The sequence below is a fragment of the Parus major genome, chromosome 7 (genome assembly GCF_001522545.3).
Source record: "Parus major isolate Abel chromosome 7, Parus_major1.1, whole genome shotgun sequence".
NCBI classification, from domain to species: Eukaryota; Metazoa; Chordata; class Aves; order Passeriformes; family Paridae; genus Parus; species Parus major.
The window spans coordinates 7,218,051-7,229,825 of NC_031776.1; the positions used below are offsets into that span (position 1 = coordinate 7,218,051).

An 11,775-nucleotide genomic window follows, 5' to 3' on the forward strand; every position below is an offset into this window, starting at 1 on the left:
ATTTGTTTCTCTGACAGGTGATTTTCAACACTTGTAATCCAGGCATTGTCACTAAACATAACAACCTTGACACACTTTCCATTGAACGATTTATAGATGCATTTATTTTATTAAGTTACTTTTTAAGATGCCAACCATCGTATTGTTTTTAATTTTGGCACTTTGATGGAATCTTCTTCAACTCTTTTTGAAATATCAATTCCCAGGGGAGCTCTAGAAAACAAAATCATGTATTTGTTAAAAATTAACATCATCATTGCCATATCACACAGATGTACAGCTTCACAGACCTTTTTTACAATTAGCATGAGAGTCAAAGTATTTTGGTACATTCCCTGCACTTCTAAGACTGTAACTATTAAAATAGACTATCTGATGCTGTACCTGGAAACATCTTTACAATGAAGAAATATTTGTTTGTAGCCATTTCAAACTCTAGAAACACAATTGTGATTCCAAAGCTGTATGCTGGGGCTGTTTTATTTAGATTCTGATTTTAGTTGATAATTCATTTTGTCTTGCTGATGAATGCAAAACACACTAGAGATTCACAGGGATCTCCTATGATAATCTTAAATAATGTGTTGACTACAGCAAGTAAAACGTAGTTTTTTACTAACTGAAACACATACAGCAAATTATTTTTGGAGTATTTCACATGAAAAATTAAATAATTTTTTTTTTTTGTATTGAGACCATCCAAGTGTGTTTTTCTGAAAAGGGAAAAAAGCCTAAAAAAAAAAAGACCAGCTTTTGAAGTATCTGCATTTTGTTTGGCCTGAAGCCTAACATCTACACAGTCATAGTAGGAAAACACATAGAACTTTTACAGTGTATGTTAAATTAAATTTCTGAGCCAAAACAAACATAAATGCATGCCACGATCATCTGTATTTAAAACTGCCTTGGAAAGTAACTTTTAAAATTTCTATGTGCTGCAGAGAGACTCCTCAGCAGCTTGTGCCTCTTTTTCAAGTGACCTCATCCCCTTTCAGTGCCCACAGTGAGCAGTGAGGAAGGAGGCTGGGAATGTCACTTACCTTGGCTCATAGCGGATGCCAGCAGTACTGTGTAGAACGCCCAGTCCTGCACGTAACCTTTCAATGCCATTCCTGAGCAACAAAACAATTACATAAAAATGGATGTCACAACTCTGCATACGAGCACATCGTTCAGTCAGCACAAAAAGAGGTTCTTAGCTCTCATGTCAACTTCACATTGCTCTTGTAATGTTGTTTAAAGAGAAAAAACTCTTACCATGCAATCATAACACCATTATCAGTGCAGAGTCTTGGGGGAGGACACAGTAAAGCAAAATCATTTACATCTGCCAGGTTCTGTAGACCTTTTCGGATATACTGATTACTTGCCACTCCTCCTGATACAACCTGACACCATTTCGAAAAGAATAAAAGGCATTAACTCAAAAGTACTGATTCATCACACACAACTAGCACCGTGTTTAAAAAATGGTTATTAGTTGAAGTTCTAAACAAAACAATATATACTGCATTAGAAGATTAAAACATACCAGAAAAGAGTATGCTAAGTAAGCTTATTATGCAAAAAGACATTCCTGAAGCATGTCAGTCTAATGGAAGGTGTCACTGCCCATGGCAGGAGGGTAGGAACTGGATCATCTTGAAAGTTCTTTCCAAGCTAAATGAGTCTATGATTCTACTGTAACTAGAATAGCCATCAAGTATTGGGGAGCACAAGGTTAAGCTGTTATGTGAGGTTAGGTTAGGTGATAAGAAAATCTCTCTAGCTTAAAACCCAACTAAATATTTATATTTACTTAAATATTGTTGGTATTTTAACAATATAATACATACTGAGAACTTCCTCATGTATCAAGGTAGAATGTACAAGGCATCTGCATCTGCAAATGATGCTACAGAGTCAGATATAAAAAGGGGAAAAAGCATACCCACCAAAGTGGCATTTTTGGATGGTAATATGCCATTTTTGATGCAGAAGAGCATGGCTCGATACGTCCTCTGGATAATATGAACAGTCACTGCGTGCTGTACGGCAGCAGCAACATCCTTAACACAGGACAGGATCTCACCTTCCTGAATACCTATAAAAGTATATCATCAAAGGGGATTCCTGAGTGTAGGTCATCAAAAGCTCAGTTTGTATCTGACTGCCTAAAACTACCTTCTTCTTTTTCTTTCTGTACAATGGCATTATGGACAAGGTTTTGAAGTCCGGAGAAAGAGAAGTCGCAGTTGCGATACTGCTGCAGGGGCAGTCGGAAGGTGAGCAGTTCCTGGTTCCCAGTCTGAGCCAAGTGCTCTATGGCCTTCCCCCCGGCCATGCTGAGGCACTCTGGGTGCTTTCTTAGAGACAGTCTTCGTGCCACCTGAGGAGATGACAAACAGAACAGAACAGGAATGAGTTCCTCCTGGACTTGGACTTCCTTCTGCAATGGCATCACTGGACTACAGTCCATGGAGTAAAATGTGACACCAAAAAATCCAATCCAATGTGAAATTACAAACAGGGCATGGTAAGGGTAAGACATAACACCAACCCAGCAGGTTTTTTTTTTGCTTCTTGGAGCATCTAGAAATGCAATTCTAGAATAATCTGGACAAACGAGGATCAACAAATTTTGCAGGAAATATGACTTACTCCGTTTTTGAGCCATAGGAAACACATACACACACTCTGTCATATTGTATTACCAGATACACAAGAACAAGGTTGGTTTCAACTTTTGAAAATCCCCTTTCTGATTCCATGCACTCCCCCAATTTTTTAAATAATGTGCACAAATACTGTTTAAAAACAGAACAATGCCATAAGTGGCCAATTTTACAGACTGTACTCAGGGACCCAGAGAAAACTTAAGATCTTGAAGGCCAAACCATGCTTTTCAAACTCTAAAATCTAAAATTAGTATGAAATGTTTTAACATGCATTGTTTTAAACCTGGTAGCACAATAACATCTCTATAAAATACCTCTAAAAATCTTCTCTAATTAGTACAATTGTTTGTATAATCCATGTCAATGAAATATCCAACATGAGTTTTGGTTATGTTGCCTGTTTGCTAAAATATAATTAATATTTACTAATATTAATATAATTAATATACATATGTTACAATTGATATTTTGTGTACATTTTAAACAGTCATATCTTAAATCTATGGCATTTCAAAATAGAAAAAAGTGACATAAAACTTATATTGCATTGAATTGCTGTCTTCAGGCTGATGATAATACTACCCCTATAAATGCAATAAAAAGAAGAGAACAGCTAAGGAAAGGTAAGGAAAGGAAATATTACCTTATCCAGCATGTCACCCGGTGCAATGTCGATGGACTGTCCAAGCAGGAGGAAATCTGAAACTCCTTGTGCTACTGCCAAGAGACAGTGGCCTCCAGAGATTAGAAGAACTAAGAAGGGAAATTCCAGGTGATGTGTGAGCCTGATGGTCAGTGCATGAGCCTCCATGTGATGGATGGGGATGAAGGGCTTCTGGTGCCTGTTGACCAAGCTCAGGCTGTACTGCAGCCCCACACCCAGGCTCAGAGCGAGCCCAGGTTTTACTGTGGTTGCCACCGCCGCAAGCTCGGCCACAGAAACGCCGCTGGCACAAAGGGCCTCTTGAACCACTCGCTCAATGTTTTCTCTGTGAAGCTGCTGTGCCACTACAGGAATTATTCCACCTGCTCTAGTGAAAGCAAGGAATTACAATGCATTGGTAGTTCGTAACAGATAGAATGGCATAAAAATAGTTGTCAGGCACCTCTTAACCTTGGTGTATCCTGCCTGTTTCCTCACTGCATTCTCAAATGCCTTGTCTAGTGTCAAGGGCACTGAAGAGAGCATAATTATCAGTGGAAGGCCAGAAAAGGACGTAATTTGCCCTTTTTTGGTACAGATGCTTTTTAAATGTATCTCAACACTTACAAAATTAATAGTCACAATCCCTCACTTGTCAGCTCACGTTCTGAACCACCAATGCTTATAATTGATTAATTTTTCTTTTAAAAAGTCATGACATTTGCTGACTTTAACAGTAGTAATGATTTCAACTTTTATTCACAAGCTAGAGAAGTAATCTGTCTCTCTTTGAAAGAAAATACTGAAGGAAACTTGTTAAATGTATGGCATTTCTTCCCTTCCCCTCATTACTATCTCAGGCAGTATGTGTCGTGGCCCAAGCAATACAACTTCACACCTACCCACCACTTACAGAGTTTTATGGGGCAGGGAAGACTTTTTTATGGATGATAAGTAACAATAACAATAAAATCCTTATTAAGGCAGAAGCCTTGAGAGAAGTCTGTTCTTACTGTAAATGAACTTCCTTCTGACAGTGCAGTGCTTCTCCCAGAACACAGCCAGCTTCATCCACCACAGCAGCGCCGGTGTCATCACAGCTCGTCTCTATTCCCAAAACCAGTCTGCCAAAACGCTGCTTTCCAGAGCGAGCAGTGCTGTTCCTCAGCCACGCAGCTCGGCCGTGCTTAACTGAGCGCGAAACGCTTTTGGCAATGCAGTTCATTGTTTATAATCTACCTGGTGGTTATGTCTAGAAGAGAACTGTATAGTTTATTATTACTGGCGGGTTTTCAAGCACGTGTTCTGCTCTGATTTTCTGAAGAGCTTTTAAAGTCATGAATGGCCACACATGACATTTCAGACCCTTGAGAAAAAGCAGCTGGGAGGTAACGCTTTACCTGAATTACGTGTGAAGAGAGTTCCTCACTACGCTTGCTGGCGGCGCCTCCTGCAGCCCTAAGGGAGGTCACACACAGCCCGCCTGTGGCCCGCAGCAGAAGCGCCCGCGGGTGAGCGCTGCTGTGCGGGCAGGGCAGGGCGACTCTGGCCGCTCTGCCGCTTCACGGGCTCGGCCCCATCTCCGCCGATCCTCGTCCCGCCCCGCCGAGGGCAGCGGCGGCCGGAACCCCCGGCGGCGCACTCGCGATGTGGCCGAGTCGCGACCTGTCGCTTCCCCGCCCCGCTCCGGGCCCGGCTCCGCCCGCCGGGGCCGCGGGGCGGCGCTCCGGGCCGGCGCAGGCGCCGTGCGGGACAGCGGCGGCAGCCGCCGCTCCTCCCCAGACCTCCGCACGGCACCGGCTGTGTGCGGACACCCCCGCCCACACCAAATTCGGGCCCTGTCTCGCAGTCCCTGCCCCGGAGCAGCGACTGTCAAAGGTCGCATTGTGATGGCCATTATTTAAAAATCAGCTAGTTACCACTTCCTGTGCAATCAACAAACATAACTAATTACTTCCAATTGCTAAAGAAAGTGCGTAACCATTGCCCTTATTTAACAGCTTCTTTATCGATAAAGTAAGTAGCCGGAAAATTATGTAACAAAACAATAAGTACACCACTGTGGGCTTGTCTTTTTATATTTTTAATTTATTTTTTTCCAGCTCACTGGCTGTCACTGCAACCAAAATGTAAATCAAGTCTTAAATGGAGTCTTCTGTTAAATCTGAGCTGGTTTTGGCTGGCAAACACACAGCAGACTTTAGAATTCATCCTTTTTCCACAACAGAGAAATAAGTGCTCATAGCAGTAGATGTACCTCCTTCACTCTAATTCCAGAGCTGATAATATACAGTATTACCCTGTACTACACAGTACCCCTAAAACACAGCAGTCTTCCACATTTCCAAGACATGCAAGTTATCTATACCTTTTTCTGCAAAAGCATAGTTAGTCCATGTGATTTGCTTACTCACCTACTTCTAGTTCAGCTTCTATTCTAGCTTACAACCTACACAGCTTCCCTTACATGTTCGGACACTTGCTCTGTAACAGAGCAGCCTCTGTTATGACAGCAGCAACCCTTTCCCCACCACTTCACAGGCCCCTCAGCTACTGAAAAATAACCCATCAAAGAATATCAGAGAAAGCAGTCAAAAATCCACACCTAAAAAGAAATTGCAATTTTTCAGGATGTCCCATTTACACATAGAATATTCAGTACCCTGGTAAGCAAAATTAAATAAACGCAACAGTGGCAACTTGTAAAAGCATACATAAAGTGAGCTAGAGTTGATGTGGAAATCCCCTGAGCTGGCAGTCAAGGTCTTTCTTCAGTCATTGTGACCAAAAAAAAATTTAAAAAATCACAAGAACAGTGAAGGCATGAATTATACCATCAATTTATGCTTGCTGTCACAGTACTTACTGTGGGACAAACTTACAATGCATAAACAAGCACAACCACTTACAATCCATTACAGCAGAAACTACCTAATTTCTCTTAGTCTAACAATGTGGCCTCACCAGTCCTTGGCATTGAGGATTCTGGATTTATATGTAAAGTTACCACCTGCATTATGGATGATGGGTATTTGTGAAACTCTGCTCTCCACTTCAGCTGTTACATGTACCTTCCTTACGAGCCACTTGCATCAGCCACACGTACAGTCTTAGTGGGGATTAGGCTTTAGAGCTGGGCCTGCCCAGTTCTTCATGGAAATCTTTCTTCTATGCATTTCCAATACACATTGAAGTATCTGAAGGCATCTTCATATAAAGTTGATTTTCATCCCAGACAATGCTGCAGGAAGCAGGAATTGTATCTCAGACGTAAAAGCATCTCTCCCTGACTAGGGCGAGATACTCAGCACAGCAGACTACTCGTTTCCTACACCCAGGGAGCAGCAGTAGCCATGTCAGGGGCAGCCAGTGTAGAACCTTCTGCTCAGTATTTATTGATGCCAAAGATTCGAACCCCATGCAACTGTGGGAGCTTGGGGATAAGCACTGTCAGGAGAGAGGCTGTGTTGAGGATAAAGTGTGTCGGATCATACTTTGTATAGAAACTCGTCAGGAAGTACCTGCAGGAGAAAAGGGAGCAAGCTTAGCTGATGGCAGTCTTGCTTAAAACACATACAAAGCATAGTTGAAAGAAGTGTTTTAGTGATAAGTAAGATTTTATTGGTGAACATCTTTATCTGCATTAAATATCTCACCTTAGGTTCAATAGTATCTACAGCAAAATTATGGTCTAAGTCTCTTCTTCCCATACCTCTCAAGGTGCTAAAAATAAACTCTTAGTCTACTATTTTCTTCCAGCACTTCTCTCCACTTTAAGGATTTACCTTATTTTCTCAGTTTCTGTCCTTTATGAGCCAACTCTCTAAACATCATACAGGATCTTCCCTCCCCTACCACTCTGCCATGTAAGTAGACATGTAAATTTTCTTCAGGGGCGAACAGAAAGACTTTTAGAGTCAAATATTAAATATGTATCTGATTTTTCTTACTTACACAATCACACTTTTGTCAACAGAGACAGGTGTCTAGAATTCCTAAGCCAGTTTCATAGAGTAAGTAGAAGACAATATGTACAAAGCAAAACTGACACCAGATCCCATTCACTGTGGACTGACACACTTCTAGCTCACAAGCTGCAAAATGGTTAATAAATGCATTTAGTTTAGATTTTCAATATTTATGACTTCACAATCTCTTAAAGAACTTCAAGAGTTAACAGTAAGTTTTCCTCACAACATTTCTAATCTTTAAAACTTGTCCCATTAATAACCGTTTACAAATTTTGACTTCATTATGTGGTGTCAAAAGTAGAAGAAAGATCATTGATTACATAGCCTGGAAATAAATACTCCCTACAGCTGTGATGTAGAAATAAACAAGAAAAAAGACAGAAAATGCTTTTAGACTGTAAACTGCAATCCATTATGTTGCAGCTTTTGAAATAATGGCTTTATGTGTCAATTGATCTATAATACAGTTTTGAACTCACAGAATTATAGGAGAGATTGTGAAGAACTTCCTTGAAGATGTGAATTGTACTCCATAATCCAGTTGTTCCCAGTGTGTTAGTAGCCTAGCTTTGCCCTGATCAGGTGTTTCAAAAGGAGTTCCCTTTACTGCATGCAAAAACACATACATTCCCTGGGGAAAATAAAAAGTGAATACAGAGGCACTTTTAGTAGCATTTTTAAATACTTCTTACATTGTTCAATGCATTATAAAATTTTCAAAAATAAACAAGAGAGTAGGTGAATTCTCACCCAGAAGAGCTGCTAGCCTGTAATGACAAATTATTGAAGAGGAAGGAAGAGAGAAGAAGTGATTTGCCTGAGACTGCGCAGTCATAGGCAGGGTCAGAATTAAAGCCCAGATCTGTGTGACATCCAATCCCCTCCCTTGCCTTCTACACTAATAGGCAAAAGTTCCCTGAATTCAACAGAATTTTAACAAGCCCTGTAACAAGTGTGGGGCTGCTGATTTGTATCACCACTTTCCTAGCACCGTGTTAACACAGTGATGAGTAGAGTGTGCACAAAGCAAAAATCTACCTACAAACACTGGCAATATCACACAAATTCCTGAAAGCTTTCTCAGCCCCTTACCAGTTCAAATCGTTAGAAGTTGACTAAGCATTGTGCTGAATACCATCTGTCCATCTCTTTTCTGCTTCTCCTTAAACTTACTGGACTTTCCTTGTGACTGTTCCTGTTTGATGGGAACATGGCACGTCCGGTTTGTTCTGAAAGACCAATTTGGGTAGTACACCCTCTTCCAGTTTTAAAAAACACTTATTTTCTATCAAAGAGAGCACACCAGCTGCAAGGAAGAGTCTCTATGAGACAATATCAAAGATTTCCTTCTCTTATGCACATATAAAAACTTTCATAGAAAGCTTTATATAGAAAAAAATCACATTTCTTCCAGATTTTTATAATGAAGGTGAATTCTCAGCAAATCACTTCAAGTCTCCTTCTACCCTTTTTTGGAACAGCCTCCAGACCAGAGCCCTGTGAATCTAGCACAATTGATTAGTTTAATTAATTTTTTGATTCATGATGCTTGTAGTGTCTCAGTTTTAATAACCAAAAAATACACTTTTATGATAGATCCAAATGCTTACTCTACATTTTATTTCCCAATGGTATAGAGAACCACCAAAAATGCTTTCAAGGTTATCTAAGAGTTTTCCGTTAGTGGAAATCCAAGATTTTTTTTTGTCAAGCCATTTGAGGATTTGTTTCCAAAAGAAGTGCCATTTAAATTCTGAAATATCCAACAGTGCAGTTTATACTCATCTTCTAGTGTTCCACTACAAAACTACTTGCCAGTGCACGCTCTCATCCCTGTTGTCATTACAGCTACTTGCAATGAGTTCAGTAAGGCATGTGGGAAATATTTAGTAATACTTGTCTCTGCCAACATCTTCTGAAGTCAGACATGTCTGATGCTGTCAAAGATAACACACAAAATGCTCTAATGACAGTTACAATTCCACCAGTAGTTTTAAACCCAGCTACAAAACAAAAAAGCTCAAATAAAAATTAAAACTTTACGTTTAAGAGGACATCACCCATCCACAGTGAACTATCATTTTCCTAAATAAGGAAGGAACTATCTTTTTGTGAAGTCTTCTTTGCTGGTAATGTTAGAAAGCCGAGCTAGCAAACCTCAAGTATGATGTAAATTGCTGGGTTACAGCCCTCTTTTCTCTAAGCATGACAAGACCAATATAGATAGCTGCACTACTTCAAGTAATTACAAGATAATGATAGCATTCTGGGGAAAGGAGCAGAAAGCAGCTCACAAAATCTTCTGCATACAAAAGTCATCATGCAAATCACAACCCTCTGAATAACAAATAGTTTCAGGGCTGGGGTCAGAGTAGCTCAGTTTTTCCCACTCACACTTAGAGAAATCAAGCCAAATTTCTCTAATGTCCTGTATGGTGACAACATTGTGTGCTGAAGTCATTCTAAGTTATGTAGCTTGGCCAGAAATCAAAACTAGAAGAAAGAGAATACAAATATTTCTCTTATAGAAAACAGGCAAGGTGCTAAAATTAAATATTTTGGGATACTAACAGATTAATGTGGAAAAATTAATAGATAGCGTCCAAGAATTAAAAATATGATAGCTTATGGATTCAGCACAGCTCTCCAATAATATACAGAACACTGTGAAAGCTCATTGGCATGATGATTTTATGTCTGCAACCTTCCAGCCTAATTAAATGCCGTTTAAAAGAATACATAACACATACATAAAGAATACATACATAAAGAGTATTTAATGTCTTTCATGTTTAAACTGAAAGTGGTTGTGTACCACTCCTCCTCCCCAAAATGGTCAATCATTTGCAGATAGGCCAAGGAGAGGTGGTGTTTTGGATAGCAGGATTTCATTGTCTGCCTACTTTCCTCTTTCCTTACTACTGAAAATGCATATGAACAACAACTATCCAAATTCTGTTCCAAGAGAGGGTACTCACCAGGTTGTGAATGACATTTGTTAAAGTCCAGGCAACAGGGACACTAAAGAAGGGAATGCTGAGCAGGACAATGTGCAGCATGCCGACTCCGAGCGCGTATGTCAGCCACATTCCACGGCTGTTCATCACCCGAGTGTTTGGATTTACCTCGCTGTGGGCAACTCCCACGTTCATTTTTACCCTATAAAACAGATCTGTTTGAAGACTGAGACTACTGTTACAGAAGAGTATTTAACATATGCAATTTTCAAATGTGGGAAAAAGCTGCTTTAAAGAAGCAGGTCTGGAGACAACACAGTGCATAAACCAGGATGTACCTCAAGAACCAAAGTACCATAAACCAGGATAACTCTCTACGGTTTATAGAGAAATCAGTTCAAAGGGATAGTTGTGAACCGTTTGCTTAAAACAAGTCCAAACAAATAAAACTCACAAGCCTGCTACAAAAGGGATGTTAAAATCGTGTGATCTCAAGCTAAAGCTGCAAAGCTGTAAGAAACCAAGCTAGTAACTTTTATACTCTGAATTAAGTTTCTCCATCCAAGAGAATATCCAGAGCTCTTTTCCACTTCCCACAACAATCTTCCTCCTCTTTCTTGTGCATGTAATGGTTAGTGAAGAATTCTGCGTGTACTAACTGTCCAGCCACCTACTTCTAGAAAGAGCAATGAAAGAGAAATCTACGCCTCTTTTTCTTGAAACAAAGTTCAGATTTCCTCCCTTCACCATCTGTTAGTTTCCAGACAGACATTTCCATCTTTCAAATCAAGCTGAAATTAGATAACAGGTTCAAAAGTTTTCTAAGCAACAGACACATGCAGAGATATACAGGGTAATTTCAAATGCTGATATAGCCAGGAAACTGACAGAACTTACCTACAGTGCCACTCCAGTCCTATTGCAGTAAAATTTGTAATGATAATTAAAAAAAAAATCCTGAAGTATTCCTTACTTCAAACTCACGTGATCTCTGGGACTATGGATATTCATTTATGGGAGCGGGATTAAGATTTTTTTTAGCAATCATCTGAATCAGAATACAAAGGCACTGTTTAACCGGCAAAAGCAAGCTTGCTTTTGGTAGGAAGTTTGTTTCTGACACTTAGTGAGGTATAGAGTGTAAAATAAATATAAAATACCCGAGTATTTTGCAATATGAACAACAGTAGACTAAAAATAGATACGCTGAACCTGAACCCGAAGCGGGGCACTACCGACCTTAAGCAGTACCTGTCGCAAAGCATTCCAAGCCATGCACTTGCAGGGGACACATTACCTGGGATGGGCGACGCGAGGCTGTTCCTCTCTCCCTGGGATGCAGCCGAGCCAGTACCTAGACAGACATCTTAATGTGACCCACCATCCCTTCCCATTCCACCCCACGATTCCAGCCCGATCCGAGCTCGCTGCACTGCCGCGTTTCCTCTGCCATCCCTCCCTTGCCGGCCCCGCTCCGCTGCCGCCGGCCCGGCGCTGCCCCAGGCCGTGCTGCCCGTGGCCTTCTCTCCAGCCCCGGCGCGCAGGCG

The 11,775-nt window shown here is 40.6% G+C and overlaps 2 protein-coding genes across 6 annotated transcripts; both read right to left on the reverse strand.

Moving 5' to 3' along the window:
• Positions 1–81: 81 nt before the first annotated feature.
• Positions 82–4,980, reverse strand: OSGEPL1 (O-sialoglycoprotein endopeptidase like 1). 4 transcript variants are annotated; one of them, XM_015635442.2, is made up of 8 exons: positions 4,701–4,980; positions 4,314–4,552; positions 3,301–3,688; positions 2,164–2,368; positions 1,935–2,083; positions 1,258–1,388; positions 1,041–1,112; positions 82–213 (listed from the first exon to the last, which is right to left on the reverse strand). In XM_015635442.2, the coding sequence occupies exons 2-8, from the start codon at positions 4,523–4,525 to the stop codon at positions 123–125; spliced, it is 1,248 nt and encodes a 415-aa protein (XP_015490928.1). In that variant the 5' UTR covers positions 4,526–4,552; positions 4,701–4,980; the 3' UTR covers positions 82–122. The 4 variants fall into 4 exon arrangements, with proteins under 4 accessions (XP_015490928.1, XP_015490927.1, XP_015490930.1 ...); XM_015635441.2 differs by having other exon boundaries at positions 4,314–4,563; XM_015635444.3 differs by lacking the exon at positions 4,701–4,980 and having other exon boundaries at positions 3,301–3,683; positions 4,314–4,517.
• Positions 4,981–5,367: 387 nt separating this feature from the next.
• Positions 5,368–11,763, reverse strand: ORMDL1 (ORMDL sphingolipid biosynthesis regulator 1). Of its 2 annotated transcripts, none has more exons than XM_015635535.3 (4): positions 11,526–11,763; positions 10,250–10,430; positions 7,751–7,902; positions 5,368–6,821 (listed from the first exon to the last, which is right to left on the reverse strand). In XM_015635535.3, exons 2-4 carry the CDS (start codon positions 10,421–10,423, stop codon positions 6,686–6,688), a joined length of 462 nt encoding a protein of 153 aa, XP_015491021.1. In that variant the 5' UTR covers positions 10,424–10,430; positions 11,526–11,763; the 3' UTR covers positions 5,368–6,685. The 2 variants fall into 2 exon arrangements, with proteins under 2 accessions (XP_015491021.1, XP_033372000.1); XM_033516109.1 differs by having other exon boundaries at positions 10,250–10,443; positions 11,526–11,628.
• Positions 11,764–11,775: the final 12 nt, after the last annotated feature.